This window comes from Vipera berus, assembly GCF_964194415.1.
Source record: "Vipera berus genome assembly, chromosome: 1".
Taxonomy (NCBI): Eukaryota; Metazoa; Chordata; class Lepidosauria; order Squamata; family Viperidae; genus Vipera; species Vipera berus.
Window position 1 is genome coordinate 279,155,471 of NC_138202.1, and position 23,978 is coordinate 279,179,448.

Below are 23,978 nucleotides of genomic sequence, written 5' to 3' on the forward strand. Positions count from 1 at the left end.
ACCTCGGCAGGTCTCCGTTCCTGTTTGGGGAGGTTTGGGCGCCTCCCCAAACCTCCCCAAACCTCGGCAGGTCTCCGTTCCTCCGCGCAGACCTGCCGACCTTTGGGGAGGTTTGGGCGCCTCCCCAAACGTCCCCAAACCTCGGCAGGTCTCCGTTCCTGTTTGGGGAGGTTTGGGCGCCTCCCCAAACCTCCCCAAACCTCGGCAGGTCTCCGTTCCTCCGCGCAGACCTGCCGACCTTTGGGGAGGTTTGGGCGCCTCCCCAAACGTCCCCAAACCTCGGCAGGTCTCCGTTCCTGTTTGGGGAGGTTTGGGCGCCTCCCCAAACCTCCCCAAACCTCGGCAGGTCTCCGTTCCTCCGCGCAGACCTGCCGACCTTTGGGGAGGTTTGGGCGCCTCCCCAAACGTCCCCAAACCTCGGCAGGTCTCCGTTCCTCCGCGCAGACCTGCCGACCTTTGGGGAGGTTTGGGCGCCTCCCCAAACGTCCCCAAACCTCGGCAGGTCTCCGTTCCTGTTTGGGGAGGTTTGGGCGCCTCCCCAAACCTCCCCAAACCTCGGCAGGTCTCCGTTCCTCCGCGCAGACCTGCCGACCTTTGGGGAGGTTTGGGCGCCTCCCCAAACGTCCCCAAACCTCGGCAGGTCTCCGTTCCTGTTTGGGGAGGTTTGGGCGCCTCCCCAAACCTCCCCAAACCTCGGCAGGTCTCCGTTCCTCCGCGCAGACCTGCCGACCTTTGGGGAGGTTTGGGCGCCTCCCCAAACGTCCCCAAACCTCGGCAGGTCTCCGTTCCTGTTTGGGGAGGTTTGGGCGCCTCCCCAAACGTCCCCAAACCTCGGCAGGTCTCCGTTCCTCCGCGCAGACCTGCCGACCTTTGGGGAGGTTTGGGCGCCTCCCCAAACGTCCCCAAACCTCGGCAGGTCTCCGTTCCTGTTTGGGGAGGTTTGGGCGCCTCCCCAAACCTCCCCAAACCTCGGCAGGTCTCCGTTCCTCCGCGCAGACCTGCCGACCTTTGGGGAGGTTTGGGCGCCTCCCCAAACGTCCCCAAACCTCGGCAGGTCTCCGTTCCTGTTTGGGGAGGTTTGGGCGCCTCCCCAAACCTCCCCAAACCTCGGCAGGTCTCCGTTCCTCCGCGCAGACCTGCCGACCTTTGGGGAGGTTTGGGCGCCTCCCCAAACGTCCCCAAACCTCGGCAGGTCTCCGTTCCTGTTTGGGGAGGTTTGGGCGCCTCCCCAAACCTCCCCAAACCTCGGCAGGTCTCCGTTCCTCCGCGCAGACCTGCCGACGTTTGGGGAGGTTTGGGCGCCTCCCCAAACCTCCCCAAACCTCGGCAGGTCTCCGTTCCTGTTTGGGGAGGTTTGGGCGCCTCCCCAAACCTCCCCAAACCTCGGCAGGTCTCCGTTCCTCCGCGCAGACCTGCCGACCTTTGGGGAGGTTTGGGCGCCTCCCCAAACGTCCCCAAACCTCGGCAGGTCTCCGTTCCTGTTTGGGGAGGTTTGGGCGCCTCCCCAAACGTCCCCAAACCTCGGCAGGTCTCCGTTCCTCCGCGCAGACCTGCCGACCTTTGGGGAGGTTTGGGCGCCTCCCCAAACGTCCCCAAACCTCGGCAGGTCTCCGTTCCTGTTTGGGGAGGTTTGGGCGCCTCCCCAAACCTCCCCAAACCTCGGCAGGTCTCCGTTCCTCCGCGCAGACCTGCCGACCTTTGGGGAGGTTTGGGCGCCTCCCCAAACGTCCCCAAACCTCGGCAGGTCTCCGTTCCTGTTTGGGGAGGTTTGGGCGCCTCCCCAAACCTCCCCAAACCTCGGCAGGTCTCCGTTCCTCCGCGCAGACCTGCCGACCTTTGGGGAGGTTTGGGCGCCTCCCCAAACGTCCCCAAACCTCGGCAGGTCTCCGTTCCTGTTTGGGGAGGTTTGGGCGCCTCCCCAAACCTCCCCAAACCTCGGCAGGTCTCCGTTCCTCCGCGCAGACCTGCCGACGTTTGGGGAGGTTTGGGCGCCTCCCCAAACCTCCCCAAACCTCGGCAGGTCTCCGTTCCTGTTTGGGGAGGTTTGGGCGCCTCCCCAAACCTCCCCAAACCTCGGCAGGTCTCCGTTCCTCCGCGCAGACCTGCCGACCTTTGGGGAGGTTTGGGCGCCTCCCCAAACCTCCCCAAACCTCGGCAGGTCTCCGTTCTTCCTGCCGACCTTTGGGGAGGTTTGGGCGCCTCCCCAAACCTCCCCAAACCTCGGCAGGTCTGCGCGGAGGAACGGAGACCTGCCGAGGTTTGGGGAGGTTTGGGGAGGCGCCCAAACCTCCCCAAACAGGAACGGAGACCTGCCGAGGTTTGGGGAGGTTTGGGGAGGCGCCCAAACCTCCCCAAACGTCGGCAGGTCTGCGCGGAGGAACGGAGACCTGCCGAGGTTTGGGGAGGTTTGGGGAGGCGCCCAAACCTCCCCAAACAGGAACGGAGACCTGCCGAGGTTTGGGGACGTTTGGGGAGGCGCCCAAACCTCCCCAAAGGTCGGCAGGTCTGCGCGGAGGAACGGAGACCTGCCGAGGTTTGGGGAGGTTTGGGGAGGCGCCCAAACCTCCCCAAACAGGAACGGAGACCTGCCGAGGTTTGGGGACGTTTGGGGAGGCGCCCAAACCTCCCCAAAGGTCGGCAGGTCTGCGCGGAGGAACGGAGACCTGCCGAGGTTTGGGGAGGTTTGGGGAGGCGCCCAAACCTCCCCAAACAGGAACGGAGACCTGCCGAGGTTTGGGGACGTTTGGGGAGGCGCCCAAACCTCCCCAAAGGTCGGCAGGTCTGCGCGGAGGAACGGAGACCTGCCGAGGTTTGGGGACGTTTGGGGAGGCGCCCAAACCTCCCCAAAGGTCGGCAGGTCTGCGCGGAGGAACGGAGACCTGCCGAGGTTTGGGGACGTTTGGGGAGGCGCCCAAACCTCCCCAAACAGGAACGGAGACCTGCCGAGGTTTGGGGAGGTTTGGGGAGGCGCCCAAACCTCCCCAAAGGTCGGCAGGTCTGCGCGGAGGAACGGAGACCTGCCGAGGTTTGGGGAGGTTTGGGGAGGCGCCCAAACCTCCCCAAACAGGAACGGAGACCTGCCGAGGTTTGGGGAGGTTTGGGGAGGCGCCCAAACCTCCCCAAACAGGAACGGAGACCTGCCGAGGTTTGGGGACGTTTGGGGAGGCGCCCAAACCTCCCCAAAGGTCGGCAGGTCTGCGCGGAGGAACGGAGACCTGCCGAGGTTTGGGGAGGTTTGGGGAGGCGCCCAAACCTCCCCAAACAGGAACGGAGACCTGCCGAGGTTTGGGGACGTTTGGGGAGGCGCCCAAACCTCCCCAAAGGTCGGCAGGAGGAACGGAGACCTGCCGACGAGCCTTGGCCACACAGGGTATTCCTGTGTATTCAGGCTTGCAAAATGGCGGATCGAGCCTCTGCTGGCGGCAGAGGCTTGCAGAACGGCGGATCGGCTTATACTCGAGTCAATAACTTTTTCCAGTTTTGGGGGGTGAAATTGGGGGTCTCGGCTTATACTCGAGTCGGCTTATACTCAAGTATATACGGTAATTTTACTTTATTTGATATCCTTTGACTTTCAACAAGATAAATATTTTGAATATAAATAGCTTTGAATTTACCTGTAGATAATCATAACAATATGGTAGATACTACCTCCTTGACTTTTTATTTCTAAGGCTGCAAATGTTTTTAAGTTTATGAATTGTGTCTTTTCCTGCAGAGCTGCTCTGTAAAAGACCCAAACACTGGATTTCTATATAACCTGGAACCATTAGCTTTGGAAAAAGCATACATTGTTGAAGGAATTAAAAAGAGCTACATGGTAATAATTTTCATTTCTGAGTTCTTGTCATTTTTCTGAAGTGAATTAATAAATTGGTTTGCTTTCTTGAGGGAAGTATAAAAAGCACTCAGAACCACATCTTGTGTATTGTGAAAAGAATTCCTGATAATAGTAATGTTAATAAACAGCAAATAAATATACTGTGAGCTACATATTGGGAAAAGCTTTAGCCCAAGAACTGAACAAATGATTTATATGCAGGATTTAGTAGTTAAAAGTAAAATACAGATCATTTAAATCCTGAAAGGCTGCTATGAAACAGAACAGAAAATACTGAGTTATCAGTTAGATGATTTAGATGGGCTAGTTAGATGGGTAAAAGGCAGCTTCCAGGGCGGTTACTGTGGAATTAGAATTTTTCATGTCAAACTCAAAGCCTACATTTATATTCTGTATCACTTTGGCTAAGCTAAGTAAAGATACATGAGTGTGGTCTTGATAATTATGTGCATCAAATAGTAGAAACGTAACATATATTGATTGTGTTCAATCTCTTAGGTAAGTATTTGTAGACCAGCCAAGGAATGTGGGCCTATTCCTGGTATTGAAGTTGATGATTCAATTGGTGGATGTGAAACAGAAGACCTACAACATGTTCGCTTGGTGAAACTGAACAAAACTCTTCATTTGTCTACAGAAGGATACCTATCACTTACTTATACAGGTAAAGTGAGTGTGGCTTACATTGTACGGTAAATGCTTGCCTTCCAGTATAGTCACTACATGTTTTCAAGAGATAATATTTAGTCATTATACAGTGCTCATCCCCTCAGGCTTTCTTCTGCAGTTCCTAGAGCTCATATCTAAAGAAACACCTATTATTTTTAATTCAAAGGAAAGTAGAGTCCATGTACAATGTACAGCTTGTTCGCTATTACCGTAGAAACTGTATATGCTTGCCCATCTTCTGAATCCACAGACAAAAATGTTTAATGCTTCTTCAGATTCCTGTAAAAAAAGAGAGATTGGAGCTTAAAAATCTGGAGATGTGGAATTCAAGATATATAAGAAAGCCTAATAAAAGAGATTGTAGAAAATGTTCATTGCTTACAGGGTATAATTTATCTCCATCACACTTTAATATTTGCTCTTTGTTTAACCTATAATAGTGAATGTATCTTGATTCAGTCATGGAAATATTTTATTTTTAAAAAAATACACGATGAACCTGGGTGAAAGTCTTTCCCTTGTCATCCCTGAAAACCACCATATTTTTCTCTTCATTGAACTGTATTGTTCTTGTGGAGTTTTTTTGCTCTTTACTGTCCGATGTTCCAATGTGTGCAGATTTAAAGGAACAGTATATATATAGTATTCCTTGTTGAGCAACCACTTGCTCAGTGACTGAAGTTATGATGGTCCTGAACAAAGAGATTTATGCCTAACCATTGTAGTTGTGGCTGTTATAGTATCCTCAAGGTCATGTGATAGCAGTTTGAATGTTTGGCAACTGGCTCACAATTACAGCCTTGCAGTATCCCTAACATGATTGCTGTTTGCTGACTTTATTACTAGTTTCTGACAAGCAAATTCAATAGGGAAATCAGCAGGAGGTTGCAGATGACAATTCTGCGATGTTACGCCTAAGTGGGATTTGCCTAAAAACAGCAACTCAGACTTAGCAATGGAATTCCCAGCTCCAAGTACAGGAGTAAACCACTAACTGAAAAGAGTTGGAGAATACTTTATCTTGATGTTTTATTTTCATGTTTCAGGGCCCAATGACAATTTCATCATTACTTTTACTTGTAATCAGTCCTATCCTGGAGAACTCAAATTTGTACATGAAGAAATGAATTCTGCACAAAATATTCATAATACTTACTTTAAGTTCTACACAGCCTTAGCCTGCCCACCTGCTCCAGTTGATTGCCAAGTCACTGGTGAGTAAACTAGAATAGGTAAATTTTCCATCTCTATTACTAAGTGCTTTTATATATGTTTTCCCCTTACAATCAAATAGTAAGTGATGAAATTTCAGAGTTAATACTAATAATAATAAAGTTGGAAGGGACCTTGTAGGTTATCTAGTCCAACCCCCTGCTCAGGCAGGAAACACTATATCATTTCAGACAATTGGCTGTCAGTCTCTCCTTTAAAACTTCCAGTGTTGGAGCATTTACAGCTTCTGGAGGCAGGTTGTTCCACTGTGTCAGGAAGTTTCTCCTTAGTTCTAGGTTGCTTCTCACTTTGGTTAGTTTCCATCCATTGCTTCTTGTCTTGCCTTCAGGCGCTTTGGAGAATAGCTTGACTCCCTCTTCCTTGTGGCAGCCCCTGAGATATTGGAACCCTGCTATCATGTCACCCCTTGTCCTTCTCTTCATTAAACCAGACATACCCAATTCCAGCAACCGTTCCTTGTATGTTTTAGCCTCCAGTCCCCTAATCATCTTTGTTGCTCTTCTCTGTACTCTAGTTTCTACAGTCTCAACATCTTTTTTACATCGTGGTGACCAAAACTGGATGCAGTATTCCAAGTGTGGCCTTACCAAGGCATTGTAAAGTGGTATTAACACTTCATGTGATCTTCATTCTATCCATCTGTTAATGGAGCCTAGCACTGTGTTGGCTTTTTTGGCAGTTGCAGCACACTGCTGGCTCATATTTAAGTGATTGTCCACTAGGACTCCAAGATCCCTCTCACAGTTACTACTATTGAGCAAGGTACCACCTATACTATACCTGTGCATTTGGTTTTTCTTGCCTACATGTAGAACCTTATTTTTTTCACCATTGAATTTAATTTTGTTAGATAGCGGCCAATGTTCAAGTCTGTCAAGATTTTTCTGTATCTTAAGCCTATCTTCTGGAGTGCTAGCTATTACTGCCAGCTTGGTGTCATCTGCAAATTTGATGAGTTCCCCATCTATCCCCTCATCCAAATAATTGATGAAGATGTTGAAGCACACTGGGCCCAGAACAGAACCCTGTTCTGATTTAAGGGGATCTGTGTTATTTTCTAAAATCCAAAGATCCTTCCATTGGAACCTGGTTTAAAAGATTTAGAAATTCTGAGCCCACATTCATTACTCTTCCATAGAAGGCATTAACTGTTTTTTAAACAAACCAGCATAATCTTTGATTTTTGAGGTGCTAGTCATCTTGTTCTTGTTCTATTTAATAATTATTTTTGATTAAGCTATAAACTGTTCCTTTTGCCTAAGGTACTGTAGTGGTTTTCTTTTTCTTGTAAATTAAGTTAAGAAAGAAGAAACATTTAAGTGGTTTTTGTTGACTTAATACTGAAAAGGTATTTTTAAGTGAAAGTTTGATAGATAGATAGATAGATAGATAGATAGATAGATAGATAGATAGATAGATAGATAGATAGATATAGAGACAGAGACAGAGACAGATAGATAGATAGTTGTCTTTTACATACAGTGCAACTCCATCTCCTCTTTTATGGGGTCTGGTTTTTTTGAACAGTTTGTATCCTCCTATCAGTATGTTCCAGTCATGGGTTTCATCCCACCAAGTTTCAGTAATTCCAGCTATATCATATCTACCTTCATGTAGTAATAATTCATGCTTTTTCTATTTGTTCCCCAAACTTTGAGCATTTGTGTATAGGCATTTGAGATCTTTATGCCTGACTCTAGGTATGCTTCCTATGTTTCCTATTTGAAGTTTGAGATTGTCTTCTTTCCCATCCCTCCTTACTTCATTATTTGATTTGTTTTCTAGGGTTTGCTTGCAGTTAGGATCTGGAGATCCTAAAGATTGGTCACCTCCCCCCTCGATTTTAGTTTAAAGCCCTCCTGATAAGTTGAGCTGGTCATTTTCTGAAAACATTCTTCCCAGTTTTTGTGAGGTGTTGCTCATCTCTTGCTTAAAGTCCATCATGGAGGTAGTGCAGACCATGGTCCAGGAATCCAAAGTTCTTTTGGCGACACCAACCCTTTAGCCCAAGCATGTCAAACACGCAATGTCACGTGACGTTGCGCAATGTATCATGACTTTTTCCCCATTGCCGTCAATGGGGTAGGCACGGTTTCAGAGTGATGCATCTGGCCCGTGGGCCGACAGTTTGACATGCCTGCTAGCCAGTGGTTCACTTCTAGAATCCTTTATTCTCTTAACTGGATGTTGACCTTTCATTGGCAGTACAGATGAAAAAACTACTTGTGCACCTAACTCCTTAACTTTCTTGCCTAGCTGCTCGTAATCACTCAATATTGTTTTCAGATTCATTTTCGTGTCATTCATCCCTACGTGTAACAGAAGAAAAGGGTAGTAATCTCTGGGTTTTATTATTTTGGTTAGGGATTTCTTGAGGTATGCTTGAATGTTTTGAAATAAAAATACTGGGAAGTTATATATAATAGTAAAGCACCCAACCTTTATTTGTAGAATCTTCTGATTTCATAATGCATATTTTGTTTTAATATTATTTTATTACTTTGCTCTTCAAATGTCAGGCTTGGATGACTAACCTCTTGGAAATTGGGGTCTGACTTGGATAAGGAGGATTTGATTTAATCAAGCATTTCCAGTTCCTGCTTGTGTTTTCAGATTCTGATGGCAATGAATATGATCTGAGTGACTTGAGCAGAGATCACGAACCCTGGATTGCCCTGGATACAACAGCAGATGCCAAAAAAAGAACTTTCTATCTCAATGTTTGCAGGCCACTTCCCTACATACCAGGATGTTCAGGTAAGTATCTTAGGTTACCTAATGATGCAGAGTTGACCTACCAGTGCTTAGAACACAAATGGGTAGACTTAGTTGAACAGACTACAGTGATAAGGTTCGTACAATAAACTGAGCCAGGAATCTGCATCCTGTTACTCATGAGCTGCAAGCTTCTCCCCCCCCTCCTTGTAATTTTGTAATAATCTCTGTGGGCGTGCCTGCCCTTTGGAATGATTTACCGGTGGAACTTCGGACCGCCCCCGATCTGCGTACATTTCGCCGGGATCTGAAAACTTGGTTTTTTGATCTATCAGGCCTGGACTGAAGGGGTTTTAGCTTTTAATATTGTTTTAATTGTTGGGCTTATGTAATTTAATCTATTTTAATTTATACTATTTTTATATCATATTTTATGTTGCCCTGTAAACCGCCCTGAGTCCTTCGGGAATAGGGTGGTATAAAAATTTAATTAATTAAATAAAATAAATAAATAAATAAATTTTGTTACTCTTGATTGATTGATTGATTATGTACCATCAAGTCACTGTCAATTCTTAGTGACCATATAGATAAATTTTCTCCATGATGATCAGCCCTCAACCTGGTCTTTCATGTCTTCCAATGATGCTCTCATCATCACTTTGACTGAATCCATCCACCTTGCTGGTGGTCCTTCTCTCCTTCCTTTTTCTTTCACCTTTCCCAGCATTGTGGTGACTTCATTTGCCTATCATGTTGATCAAAACTAAACAAACCAGTTTGGCACGTTTCTGTATATAAACCTGTCAGTAGTTTATCTTTTTAAGGACCTTCAAATGATTTAAAAAATTGACTGAACTATTTCTAAAAGCCTTTTTAATCCGACTTTTATTCTTCTATCTTTGTCACATTGAATTTTAATGCTAGAATATATATTATGATAGAGGAGAATAGCAATTATCGGTTTGATGCTTGGTTAGTGTAAAGATAGAAATAATAGTTTTAAACCAATTTTAATTTTGTTTTACAGAAAAACAACTGTAAAAATAAAGGAAGTAAAGAAAAATCCTTGTGTCAGTCAGCAAGGACGTATTGAGTTTAAATTTTACTAACATATCAGTCCAGATATGATTAACTTAAGAAAAGGAGAAAAGAATGTTAAATTACTTTTGAGCTCCTTTTGAAAAGAATTAATGCAATCCTTTTGGGAAACATAAATATGTATTTTGAAATGTGTCTTTTGGCTGTAGCTGGTGTACTAGGAGCTTGTGTGAAATATGCTGATAAAAGCCAGAATCTTGGTGTCATTCAAATAAGTCCTCAGGCTGCCACAGATGGATCCCTTACTATTGTGTATTTAAATGGAGACAAATGCAAAGATAAACAACAGTACTCAACACGGATAATTTTCCAGTGTGATCAAGCTATGGTAAGTTCATGTATAGCAGTGTTTTTCAAACTTGGCAACTTTAAGATGTGTGGAATTCCAGAATTCCACAGCCAGCCTACCATACATCTTAAACTTGCCATGTTTGAAAAACACTATGTACGGTATAAGCAAATTCTACTATTTCATGATCTAGATGCCATAACATGACTGCTTTTTGCAACCTTGCAGGCTGGTATTATCTTTGCCATTCATATCCTTTTCCAACTTGTCTGTACTTTTGCAGGACTAGTGTGTGTGGAAGCTTAGGAATTCTGTTCCTTTAAAAATATATATCAAATAATTGTGCATAGGTGCATTTTTCAAGGCTTTTCATTTCTTCTAGCCTCAAAGGCTTTGACTGGAAGAAACTGAGTGCACAGCTGCACATTATTTCTTTCCCAGATGGCTCCTTGGGATACTGTCAGAGATTCCTTAGAGAAGTTTTTAACACCTTTCCCCCCCCCACCCTCCAATACACCTGTAGAGAATCAGGGACTCCAAAAGTAGTAACATATTGTACCTATGTCATATGATTGTATGTAGTTGATTTGGGTGGAATAGCTTCACAAATGTTCCTCTTCTAAAGGTGTAGAAATATATTTAGAGGAACTAGTCAATGGATGCTTCCTATTTGAAATCACGGTTGCAAAAAAAAGGGATACTAAATTTAAAGTAAAATGAAAGGCTCTGTTTTTTTCCATTATTTAAAAATGACTATTTCATATTGATTATTCCATATCATTCAGTTTTCCATTTTTCCACTTCAGAGAGAGCCTCAGGAGATGAGGCAATATGGGTTGATGAGAAATTTATTTATTTTGGCTTAAAAGGTTTTAAGTTTTGTTTGATGTACTTGCCTGACCAGTTCAGAATCTTAGCCAGCCTTCCTTCCTTCCTTCCTTCCTTTGCTCCCTTGCTCCTGACAGAAAAAAATTGGTGGTGTGATCTACAGGGGCAGTATGGCTAAGAGTTGCAATTCAAATCACTTGCTTAATTATTATTGTTTACTCTGAATTTGAATGAAGTTGGAGCTAAGCTAACAGGGAGAGGGAAGAATGAAGAAAAACAACATAGGAAAGATTGGTAGAGACAATGTAGACAGTATACACATAGGTATATAGATACGTGTTTGAAAACCTGGCTCTTGTGTAGCAGTACTGATTAGTTCTCTTGTTGAGTATAAAATGATAGTCAAAAATGAAATTCTCAGGTTCCCAGTTTCTTTTTTGACAAATGAGATTTGAACGGAATAATGGCCAGTGAATCATAAAATGGTGATTCAGTAGCATATAAGGGAATCAGAAGTTCATTCATGCATGCATGAAACCTGTCAAACTTTTCATCTTTATGTTTAGGAATCACCAGTGTTTCAATATGAAAAGGACTGTGAGTTTGTGTTTCTCTGGAGAACACTAGCAGCTTGCCCTGTGCACAGAGCAGAAGGTAAATATGAAGACTTAAAATAAGTTTTGTTCTTCAACCTCTATAGCTAAAGCCCATGAATAAGTTTATATTTAATATGAAAGAAGAAAGGCAGGTTTTATCTTGAACATAAATTCCCCGTGTATATCCAGTTCTTTCCTAATTCGTGTATATGGCAGAAGTCTTAACTTCCAAATATTTCATATAGGGAGCGGGTTAGGATGCTGAGCCTGTCAATCAGAAGGTTGGCAGTTTGGCGGGTCGAATCCCGAGTGCCGTGTAGCAGAGTGAGCGCCTCTTACTTGTCCCAGCTTCTGCCAACCTAGCAGTTCTAAAGCACGTAAAAATGCAAGTAGAAAAATAGGGACCACTACGGTGGGAAGGTAACAGCGTTCCGTGCGCCTTTGGCGTCTAGTCATGCCGGCCGCATGACCACGGAGACGTCCTCGGACAAGCGCTGGCTTTTTGGCTTTGAAACGGAGATGAGCACCGGCTCCTAGAGTCGGAAATGACTAGCATGCATGTGCGGGGGAACCTTTACCTTTACCTTATGATTACACATATACACCCTATCTCCAAAAATTGTTATCAAGTTACAGCTGCTAATATTAACTATTTTTAAATTTAATGTGAATTAAATAAAAAGTTTGTTATTGACTTAATTCTACCATTTACTTCTTGGAATGGGGGCCTTCTGTATTTGTTATAGGCCAGAGATGGGTTTTGGTCCAGAAGAGATGGTCTCACTTTTTGTATGTATGTGTGATGCTATGTAACATGTTCAGGAAAGAGAAGGTGCAGGTGTTTTTGGAACAGAAATCTTGTGAAACTAAACGATTGTAAGAGATGTAACATTTCCATAAATTTTAATTATATAAAATATATAGGAAAATGGGAGGATTTGTGAAGAAAAATGAAATACATAAAATATTTAATTTTTAATTCTCTTTAGAAGTGTAAAGCCATTTTTTACATTTTATATTATTCTTTAGTTTGCTTTTTAGTGATATGCTTTATCTGTATAGTTCCTCAGTGAGAACATAAAAAAACAACAATAGTCATTAATGGAAGGTAATGGAAAGGAAGTTGCTAATGGATGGGCTGATGCCCAGGCATGCAAATGTGAAGTGGAGAAAGTGGGGCGGGATGCACCAGACCTTCACTACTTGCCCCATAAGACCTGCCTGTTCAATCTGGTCATGGTCAAAGCGTTGAATAATCAAACTATTCCAAATTTTAGTTCAGACAGGCTGCATCATACCTAGAATGGTTCAGCTGTCAGAGTAGCTGGGATTTGGGTGGCATATAAATTTAATAATTATTATTTCTGAGGCACAGTATAGCATTAGCACTTAGACTTATATACTGCCCCACAGGGCTTTACAGCAGTCTCCTGGCAGATTACAATGTCAACGTATTGCCCCCAACAATCTGGGTCCTCATTCCACCAATCTCAGCAGGATGGAAGGCTGAGGCAACCTTGCACCCATCAGAATCGAACTCCAGGCTGTGGGCACAGTTAACCTGCTATGCTGCATTCAAATTACTGTACCACAGGGCCCCATATTTCTTTGGGGCATGGCACGTAACAGATTTTGCTTTTGATACTTGTGCTAGATAATCTATTACTGTGAAAGTAATTTTCATGACAGCCAATTTGTACGTTGGAATTTCTGTTTAAAGAAATAATTTGCTGAAATACAGTTAAGTGATTGTCTTAAATAAATAACTGTACGTCATTCTACAGCATTAGATTATCATTTTTTCCCTTGTGGTTTTGGGTTTTTTTAAGGTGAGAACTGTCAAGTGAAAGATCCAAGATATAGTTATGTATATAACTTGTCACCACTTCGTGGGAATGATATTAAAGTCAGCACCGAAGAATATGACTACTACTTTAGAATCTGCGATAGACTAACAACAGATTGCAAACAATCAAGCAACAGTGGAAATATGGTGTCATCATGTCAAATTAAAAAACAAGAGCCACATGATAAAAAAATAGCAGGTAAGGTCATTCTCAGATTTGTTGCCTTGATTTGCTATCCAAGCAAATGCCTTCATGGAGCTTTTCTTTGATACTACTCTAGGTAGCTTGAGATTTAGTTGTAGTGGTTGTGTAATTCTGCTTCCACAACCACAAGTCCTCTGGCTGTGCTAATAATTGCATGTGATTACAGTTGGAGGCCAACTAAAGATGAGGTTTTTACTGCTGATGTTAATTACTACTGTTAATATCCTTTCCCTCTATACCAGACATGTCAAACTTGCGACGTCACGCGACTTTCCCCCATTGCCAGCAATGGGGTGGGCGCGGTTTCAGTATGATGCGTCTGGCCCCTGGGCCGGCAGTTTGACATGCCTGCTCTGTACCTTCACCGAATTTTAAATTCATCTGAAAGCCCTGTGGAATTCTTGACTTCTGTACATTTTTATAAACATGCAGGTATGTGTGTGTATGTATACACACACAAATGCATATACTTGTCAGTTTATATATCTTCTGTATATGCTTTTATTTGCTAATTTTTATCTTTACATCTAATGCCACTAGGTGATTTCCATTCTCTTTTTGTGTGATAAAAGTAAAGGTAATTAGAACACAGGCAAGGTGTCTGGACACTCTGCAGCAGAACTGTAAGCTGCCCAGAGTCATTGAGTCATTGAGATATGGATGGCTGTAGAAGTGGAATGAATGAATGAATGAATGAATGAATGAATGAATGAATGAATGAATGAAACAAACCCCTCCATGTGGATATCCCCTTGATATAGTGGAGGGGCTTGTGTGTTCTGTTAAGGTTGAGAGCTGGAGGTATACCACCAGAAGATATACCAGACGAGTTACCCAACAGAAGAGCCAGACTAAGAGTATCCACAAATGAATATGTACCATAAATTCCAAAAGCCACAGTGATAATCCCCAGTCATTGTAAATTGTGGGATTTGTGGTCCAAAGCAAAGACTGTCTGCCTCCAGATTACAGAATAGTGAGAAACTGATTGAGGCCGCTTTTGGAAAAGGTGAAAGAAAAAGGCCCTAGAGAGTGCTCTGTGTTTATGTATTCTCTATGTTTGTAATGAATGGATATGTGTTTGGCTTATCTTGAACAAGTGATATGCAGGCAGTAGTTTGTGTGATTGCTCAACTTAATGTAAAGACTAGCATTGGAATTTTTTGTAGGATGTGTGCTGGTGATTAAAGCTGAATTGTTAAACTTCCATTCTCTTCTCCCAGAAACATAACTATATTAGTCTTTTAATACAACTCTTAAGAACCTTCTTCCAGCAAAGGCTAGCTCATTCTCTCTCCACACACATATACTTAAAAACTTTAAATTTTCAATAAGTTTCTCTTCAGTATTTTGTCATATACATTTCTGTAACTAGGTTTGCAGACTGAAAAACTGACATATGAAAATGGATTACTTAAGATAAACTACACTGATGGGGACATATGTCACAAGGTGTATAAGAGATCAACAGCCATATTTTTCTACTGTGATCCTAATCCTAATTTGCAGGTAAGGAAACTTGGGAATTTTAATATGTTCTAAAATAATTAAGTGTGGCTTGGCAGTTCTCTAAAGAAGCTCTGTATAGACCAACCACAAAAAATTAAATGCAGTGAGAGATTACAGTTACATAATCCTGATAGTTGCCTGTTAGATAAAATGTTTATTAAGGACAAAGATGTATACTGAGTCCTTAAATGCAAATGATTAAGGGCAGTCCCTTTTTTATTTCATTGTATCAGAAGGGAAAATGTTAAATATATGTAGTTTCACTATTTAGTTAATTCCATTTTAGTTTTAATTAAGTTTAAAGAAAATCACATGTAGCTTTTGTCCAGGCCTAACCCTAACTCCATCCATAGCTTTGTCCTGTGCAGTGCTTGTCTTAAAGAATTACCCTGTTTGAAGGGCATAGGATGTATAAATTCTTGCCATATCATTGTCATTTCTTTTTCACTAATTTTGTGCTGCAGTAGCTGTCACTTATTTAAATCTGTTCTGATCATTTTATTGAAGCAAGCCTAATAAGTGTGGCATGGAAATAAAAAAAAACATTAAAACTTGCAATAGTTTAAAGCTGGCATGTCCAACCTGGCTCACTGGTCGCATGTAGCCCTGAATAGCTAGTAACACAGCCCCACAAGATCATAAACTTTTAATATATTAAATATATTGTATATTTTATATATGGTCCAGTTCAATTCCTCTTCACTCAGGATGGCCCAGGCAAGTCAAAAGGTTGGATATGCCTGTCAAAGGATTGGTTCATTTGATAGTAGATTGCTAAAACTTTCTATGTTTACAGTGAGAAGAGTCAAGCCCATTTTTTCTGGCCTTGCCTCATTTCTTCCACCCCAATAGACTTCAGTCTTGGGATTACTGCCTTGAGCAAAAGAGCTTGAGGACCGATTTCCAAATGTCCATCCATGGTTTAATATTTTTTTAGCTATGGTGTTTGTCTGGTCTATAATATGCAACAGGGTTTTTTAATCTGTTTCCATAGCCAGTATTTCTGAAGGAAACCGAAGATTGCACCTATATGTTCGAATGGCATACTCCTTTTGCCTGCCCACCTTCCAAATCTGTTGAATGCTCCTATAAGTAAGTTGTCTTTCCCCAGAGTGTTTTTAGGATTTTCTGCTTTATTGGTCTATTGTTGCTTAATCCATACTAGATATTATTTGCTGTGACATTCTGAGAACATGAGTTTTCCTCTTCTGTAACTACATAACAAGAGCCTTATTTGTACATGAGCAGCATTTGAGTGCTGTCTAATAGTGTGACCTAACTCAAACAAAAGAGGAATTAATTAAAGTAGTAATATTGAAAAATAGAGACAAATGCTGGTATACGTTTAAGTCTTTTCTTGCAATATTCCCATATGCCTGTCAGGGTTGCAGGCTAAGATTAATATTATGAAATTTTACATTTTCTTGTGCAGGCAGCTGTGCTTTCCAAGAAACTGGGGACAAAACTTGGGTTTGGGATCCCAGTCTATTTTAGCCTTAGTGCGCCAGTGTGTAGTTTGGGTGATGGGGAACGTTGGATGTCAGTAGTCACATTAGAATTGCAGTTAGAGAGGAATTCAAAAGAATTGTGCATACATTCAAAATGTGTGAATGTAAATATAATTGCTTTGAACATTTGACTTGGATTTTTGTAATAGAAGTTGTCTACATCTTGCATGTATTTACTCTGTTCGTTTAACTTTTTTTTTTGTTCCTTTTGTAGAGATAGTGCTGGCAATTCCTATGATCTCTCTCCTCTGATCCAACAAAAGAAAAACTGGGAGGCTATTTCCAAGACTAGCTCTTCACAGAAATACTATATCAATGTCTGTAGATCATTAGTACCTCATCTAGGAGCTGGTAAGAATTGGGGGGAGTGCTATTTACTGAGAAGTTTCGCAGGAAATTTTGGAGAAAAGTTTGAATGTGCCACCAGATTCTGAACAAAATAATTCAGTTTCTTTGTGGGGAGTCATTTTGCTCAAATTAAATCTAGCCTTTTATGTCTGATTTGCTATCTGGTTGTTTTGTTTTTTGGTAAATAGGAAATATTCCCATCTGTGTAAATGAATAAATTCTCATTATCAGTTATACAAATCTGGACAATGACACAATGGCCAGCAGATTGTAAGAGCTTGGTGCCAGGCTATTGGGTCAGGCTAGGGCAGGGGTGGGCAACCTTGGCTCTTTTATGACTCATGGACTTCAACTCCCAGAATTCCTGAGTCAGCATAGCTGACTCAGGAATTCTGGGAGTTGAAGTCCATGAGTCATAAAAGAGCCAAGGTTGCCTACCCCTGGGCTAGGGCTTCCTGGGACAGCTGCAGCTGGGTCTGAGATGGGATGGCTGCAGCTTTGTGCCAGGTTGCAAGGGCAGCTGACACTCCCAGAGCCATGATGCCCCCAAGAAGCCTCTGAGTTGAGTGGCTCTGGGGCTCTTTGCCATACCACAAGGCAAAGTGCAGGGCAGCCAGAAGAGCAAAAATGGTGGAAATGGGGATAGTTGAAGGGGAGGCATTCCCTTACCTTGCAAAAATTGAGGCTTGGGCTGGGAAGGGACCAAGCCTAGAATGACTTGGATATGGTGGGTCCTTGGCTAATGATGGCAATGGGGGTGGGGGGTGGGTGGGTAACCAAGATTGCTGTTGCTAAGTGATGTAGTCACATAACATTGCACTTTATGACTGCATCACTTAGCAATCTAAATTCTGGTCCAAATTATTGGTGTAACTCGAGGACTACCTGTGTGCTGAGTATGTATTAAGGGAAGTTGAAATGGAAAAAAAAAGAACATGGTTTTAAAACTGGACGAAGAAACATCGCTAGCTTGCACTATGCTGATGACATTAACTTGATAACTGAAAATGCAGAGGATCTGTAAGCTTAGTAATAAAATTGAAAAGCCAAATGGAAAAAGTGATTAATTTAAATATAAAGATAGAACAATAAATGCTAACAGGTAGAACAACCAACTTTAAAGTTAGCAGTAAAGATACTGATGTGGCGGATAGCTTCCGCCTTCTAGGTTCAACCATCAGTAGTAAAGTAGTAAGCAGTCAAGGAATACATCACAGAGTAGCACTTGTTACTGTAGCCATGAAGATTCTGGAAAAGACATTCCTTTGTTTAAATTTATTGGCCACCCAACTACTCACCATTCAGATGTGGTGATGTGTCAATTCAGAATTGTGCAAGCCAGGGAGATGGGTGGGGGTGGGGGTTGGGGTGCTGCTTTTACCCTGCAGTTGGTTGCAAGGGCAAATGACCACCAGTATGCTGCAGCAGGCATCATTTTGGAACCAGGTTGTAACAAGATTTTGAAGGGTTCTCCTTAACTACAAACAGTTGCTGAGCAGTGACTTCATCTATATAAAAATCTTATCTATAAAAAGGATTGTCTCATCATGAAGTAACCTCTTTTTTTTGCCAGATCCAGATTTTTTTTTATTTTTAAAAATGCTATTTCTTTAATGTACCCTTTCTGTGCGTATATGTATCCATACTAAATTATTTTTGTTTTCTTACTGGAATTTTTGTTTGTTTGTTCCGTATTTAGATTTTTGTCCCCCAGATACTGCAGCCTGCTTAATGAATGGTTCTAAGTATATAAGCTTAGGTGAAGTGGCTGAGGGGCTGAAATGGGAAAATGGTATTTTTGTTCTTAAATATATAAATGGTGAGAAGTGTGAAGACCATATCCGGAACAAATCTGCAACCATCCATTTCAAATGTGATGAAAGGAAAGGTGTAAGTATGTTTCTTTTACTGAGGGCTCAATGAAAACACTTCATAGATTCCTGTTAAAATAATGGTCATAGAATTAGAATCCTAGTTTTTATTTGGATCTCATTTTCATAAATTTTCATAAATCATTTTTTGATTTCTTAGGAGGAAGAAGTTATTTAGCTACAGCTATTTGGGTATGGTAGCAAGATAGCAGATAACCAGCACTGACTCATTATGTAGAGAGAGAAAAAAGTGAAATTTTCTGGTTCATAAAACTCTTACAAGTAACGATAAGCAAACAGGTATCTTCCAGAAATTTAGACCGCTACTTCCAAAATTCCTGACTGCTGGTTATATTGATGGGAATAACGGTTCAAAGTCTGTGGAGATCATGCCCATACCTATCTTAAATGTAAATTCACTAGCATTATCCAGTTAATATTAGTCACAGTTTTTATGTGACCTCTGAAAAAAGATGAACTGATCCCAGCTTGCCATGTTTCATTATTTTTCTAAGTGGAAAAGTTGTTTCTTGACTACTGAGAAAACCATTGTTTATCATCTCATATTCTCCTTTTTTTATCTCCCAGAATTCCAATCCAGAACTGGTAACAGCCCATATGGATTGTGAATATAATTTTATGTGGTATACAGCTGCTGCATGTCCTCTGAAAAGCAATGTGCACAATAATTGCACTGTGTCTAACCCTCGTACAGGTAATATTTTTCTCTAAATGCGGGCTGACGAGATGTAACAAGTAGAGTTGACATCTAATGCCGTAGAAATGTCTCAGAGTGTGGTGCAAGCAGTTCATGCTAGAAAATCCTCAATATTTTTCAAGGTGTTACTGAACTGAAGCAGTTTGCCCTGAAGGAGTAGGGCACAATTCCCATATAGTGATACAAGATCCTGATCACTATATGAATCTGACACGGTGATTTGCTTTCTCTCTGGCATATTGCATGTTGGTTGCATGAATAAATTTGGGAGATATTCATTGAGACCCATAGGAAGCTCTGACAACATTCATTGACAAAGTTAGACAAAAGATTAAGAAATGCAAAAGAAAGCAAGTGCTTTTTCACAGAACTAAACTTCGTTAGCTTCCCATCTAGAAAAAATATGCTTTTTCCTATCCTGTAATTCTGTTAGAATAATCCCCGTATTCCTCATTTTTACCAGCAAGGAAGTTGCCCTCTGGTCTTCATACCCATACTCCTGTTGGTATTTTTTAGCTCCACTTTCTCTCCATATTTGGTAAATGCTGCTTTCCTTTCCCTATATATATATATTGTTCTGTAGTTTTTTTGTTGAGAATATCTAGAACTAGTGTGTGTCTGACTTATAACAACAATACCCATATTAATCAATATTCTCTTTTAATGAAGTGAATTACTGCTTTGTTATTTTTTATGTGTTAAAATCTTTTCCTTTTAACTTGACTGAGATGTACGTATCCCATTTCTCATAAATAACAATTCCCTTTATGGTAATGGTGCTCATTTTTTCTTCTCCAAATAATGAATTGATTACAGCTGTGTAAAATGTTCAGATGTGTGCTTTATAGATTAAAGTACTTCCTTGAAGCTACTTGCACTGCAATATAGCTACTGCTGTGTGAAGAGTGAAGCAAAAGGATCAGAGCTCCAGCAATTTACACATTTAAATGTCCATTGAGAGTTCTCTTTTTCTCACTTTTTTTAAAAAAACCTTGGAAGTATTTGCTATTTTATCAGATTGCAGGAAAACAGGCACACCGTATAATTTCAAAGGGAGCTTGCATAGAGGAAAAGGGCAATGTTGTCATTCACAATTGCAACTTTTGCAGCATCCAGTGGCTATGTGATCCACCATTTGTAACTTTCCTACCGGCTTCCCACAAGCAAAGAGAATGGGGAAGCTGGAAGGAGGTTGCAAGTCACTATAGCTAGTTGTTCCCACTCCTGCCATTTTTTCAGACACTGCCCACTTAATACTCCACAGTGCTTGCTCACACTCCTTAGTGCCCATCTATGATGCCCACCTACCTGCATACGTATCACCTGGCCCATCATAGCTCTTGGCCTGCTTGCCTTGTTTCCTGCCTCTTTCTATTGGTCCTTGCTGTCACTAAGTAATGCAGTCATGTGACATCATGCTTTAAAACTGGATTGGATAGTGATGGAAAGTTCAGTCCTAACTGTCATCATGACTCTCTATGGACACTGGTAAAGAATAAAAGCCATAACCCATTATTATATGAATATTTTTATCTATTGTTTGACTACAGTAACAGGATGGCTTTGGGTCTCATTCTGTGGACCTTATTGTTATACTGAGATGCAAATCATCACCCCATATGCCCTTATGTTTATGGTCCATGTTAAAATTCTGTGGGTATTTATTTATATACCATATTTATTATTTTTATAAATAATATGTCAAAAGTCCTGAATGTATGACTTTTAGACTGGTTTTGAACTTTTGATGTCCTTCCTTCTCGTGGAGTCAGCTTATTGAGCGTCTTGATTGTTTTAATAAAAAAATATTCTCCATAGTAATATTCCTTTTTTTCTCCTTTCTCTGTTTTCTTCCAGGTCATCTCTTTGACCTTAATCCTTTAAAGAGACAGGCTGGCTACACTCTCTTAGATTTTGTGAACCAGAGAACGCTCCAGTTGAGTGTGTGTGATGAACCTAAAAGTTCATGCGGTGGAGACACTGGTAAATTTTGACTTGCTGAGATGCTGATAGTGAACCCAGCTTCATAGGATGGAAAGAGATTGTTGTGATACTTTATTTTCTTAAACCTATCTTACTGTTGATATGTGACGTACCAGTAGTAATGTAGTAAAGTACATTTCAATAAAAATGTAGGACAGTATCTGGATAATGATGCGTGCTCTTCTCCCCGGGGTAAGCTTTTCCCAGTGTATCCAATTTATCAGCCACTTTCTACATTCTGTACAGGTAGGTCTCAATTAGTGCATTAATGAATCTCACAAAAGGGTCATGTTATTTGAATTCACACTATTCAAAGTGATTTTTCTATGAGAAGTAGGGCAGTTGGTTCCAGCTCAGTGGAAATAGGCAGTTTTAAAAATCAATGTAATTTTTATATGTTTGTTAATGAAATACTGTGTAACAGTAAAAAAGGATAAGCCTACATTCAAAGTGTATCTATTATCTCTTATATTCTGTTGTTCTTCAAAAAGTTTACACAAAAAACAATTGGTGTCTGAAACCCCAACAGCAGCTGTCCATGTACTAGACCTAACTGCACATATGCTAGCCTTGAGCTAATTGAATTCTGGCTTGAATTAAACGTGACTTGGTATCAGTTTATAAATTAAACTAAATCAAATTTTGCACTGTTCAAACTTGCATTAATAGTGATCTACGTATAACTTTTTTTTAAAAAAAAAATAAAGGATACCAGTGAAACCTGCTACATATCTCAGATTACCTAGTTTCCAAAATTTACCTGGGATAGCAGTAAAATGATTATTGGATAATATGCATGCTATATTTTGCAAGCAAGACCATTATGCCATACTTGAAGAGCCACTCATTATATTGTTAACAGGATGAGATACAAGAGGAAAAAGGCGCATGTTCACTTCATACCATGCTGTGGAATGGATCTGGTGAAGGCATTGTCCCGTCTATTTGATATTAAGAAGCTTACATAGCCTCTTGTTAGGCATTGTAAGCCTTGATAATATGCTAGTGTGCTACCCACTTTATATCGAGGAAGTAAATTTGAAAGAACAAAACTATATTAGGACTACTTAGTGAATCATTGAGCAGCTTGATCCTAGCACTAAAGAACAGATAATTCTCTTTTTAAACAAAATGTTGAAAGCACACCTTGTTCTGGATTTATTAATAAGAGTAGCATACTCCCTACTAATTGTATTGAACCTAACATTTCTTCTGTCCAAAAACAAGGAAACAGGAAAAAAACAAACAGACTAGCATTGTTCTGTTAAATCTGTTAATAGGAGTTTGTGTCACGGATGGCCATCAGCGATCAATTAATGCTGGGCGACTAAGCAAAGCATTAACCTATGAAGATGGATTTTTGAAACTTGTCTACAAAGAAGGCGAATCCTGTCCTGCAGATCCTGATTTGAAGTATATGAGCTATTTCACCTTTGTGTGCAGATTGGATGCTGGCCCTGGCAGCCAGCCGGCTCTCCTTTCTTTTGATGAGAAAACATGCACTTATTTTTTCTCTTGGCATACTGTTTTAGCCTGTGAAGAAGAAAGAGTGGTAAGCAAATTGTCTATTTTATTAACTTAATTTTAATCTAAAATGACCTGGTTATTTTAAGATTAAAAAAAAAGTTTAAATCTTCTAGTTTTGGAAAAAAAGTTGTTGAAGTAAAATAAGCTATTCCTATTGAGCATAAAAGAGGTAATATAGTATTTATGAGATCACTTGAAATTTCTGTCAAAAAGACATCCAACTCTAGTACAGAACACCCCAGAAGACAAACTCAGGATCCAAAAAGATCTTGACAAACTTGAACAATGAGCTCTATCCAACAAAATGAATTTCAGTGTTGAGAAAGGCAAAGTTTTACATTTAGGCAGGAAAAATCAAAGGTACAAGTACAGATTAGGCAAGACCTGGCTCAAAAACAGTAACTGTGAGAGGGACCTTGGAGTCCTAGTAGACGATCACTTGACTATGAGCCAGCAGTGTGCAGCCGCCGCCAAAAAAGCTAATACAATCCTGGGTTGTATAAACAGAGGCAAAGAATCAAGATCACACAAAACCCTAGTAAGACATCTGGAAAACCGCAGCCAATTTTGGTCACCATATCACAACTTTGGGAAAAATTCAGAGAAGAGCAACTAAGATGATCAAAGGCTAAAATGTGAAGAACGGGTGCAGGACTTGGGTTTGGCTAGTCTAAAGAAAAGAAATGATAGCAGTATTCCAGCATTTGAGGGGCTGCCACAAAGAAGAGGAGTTCACATTATTCACAAAAGCACCAGAGGGCAGGACAAGAAACAGTGGCTGGAAACTGATCAAAGAGAGAAGCAACCTGGAATTAAGGAGAAACTTCCTGACAGTGAGGACAATTAACCAGTGGAACAGCTTGCCTCCAGAAATTGTGGGTGCTCCATCACTGGAGACTTTTCAGAAGAGGCTAGACAGTCATTTGTTTGAGATGGTATAGGTTCTCCTGCTTGAGCAGGGGGTTGGACTAGAAGACCTCCAAGGTCCCTTCCAGCTCTATTCTATTCTACCCTAATGATTAACAACCCAACAACTGCACTTGGAATTTTGAAAAACAGTTAAATTTCATCTTAGCCAGAATAATTGGAGGAGGAGGAGATAGAACAAATTCATTTATGAGTTTAATGAGATGAGGCTGAAGAAGAGAGCACAGAATCTCACAACTAAGTCCCTGAATAGCATCCTGTCTG

General features: G+C 41.4%; 1 protein-coding gene across 1 annotated transcript in view; it reads left to right on the forward strand.

Annotated features, from left to right (window-relative positions):
* IGF2R (insulin like growth factor 2 receptor) overlaps nucleotides 1–23,978 on the forward strand; it is a 100,632-nt gene that overhangs the window by 53,692 nt on the left and 22,962 nt on the right. The window contains exons 21-34 of the mRNA XM_081338775.1: nucleotides 3,719–3,820; nucleotides 4,340–4,505; nucleotides 5,557–5,724; nucleotides 8,357–8,500; nucleotides 9,709–9,887; nucleotides 11,243–11,330; nucleotides 13,102–13,317; nucleotides 14,699–14,832; nucleotides 15,827–15,924; nucleotides 16,555–16,691; nucleotides 18,388–18,578; nucleotides 19,148–19,274; nucleotides 21,135–21,260; nucleotides 22,541–22,812. Of these exons, the coding sequence (XP_081194901.1) occupies nucleotides 3,719–3,820; nucleotides 4,340–4,505; nucleotides 5,557–5,724; nucleotides 8,357–8,500; nucleotides 9,709–9,887; nucleotides 11,243–11,330; nucleotides 13,102–13,317; nucleotides 14,699–14,832; nucleotides 15,827–15,924; nucleotides 16,555–16,691; nucleotides 18,388–18,578; nucleotides 19,148–19,274; nucleotides 21,135–21,260; nucleotides 22,541–22,812 (2,148 nt within the window). The remainder of the gene's footprint in view (nucleotides 1–3,718; nucleotides 3,821–4,339; nucleotides 4,506–5,556; nucleotides 5,725–8,356; nucleotides 8,501–9,708; nucleotides 9,888–11,242; nucleotides 11,331–13,101; nucleotides 13,318–14,698; nucleotides 14,833–15,826; nucleotides 15,925–16,554; nucleotides 16,692–18,387; nucleotides 18,579–19,147; nucleotides 19,275–21,134; nucleotides 21,261–22,540; nucleotides 22,813–23,978) is intronic.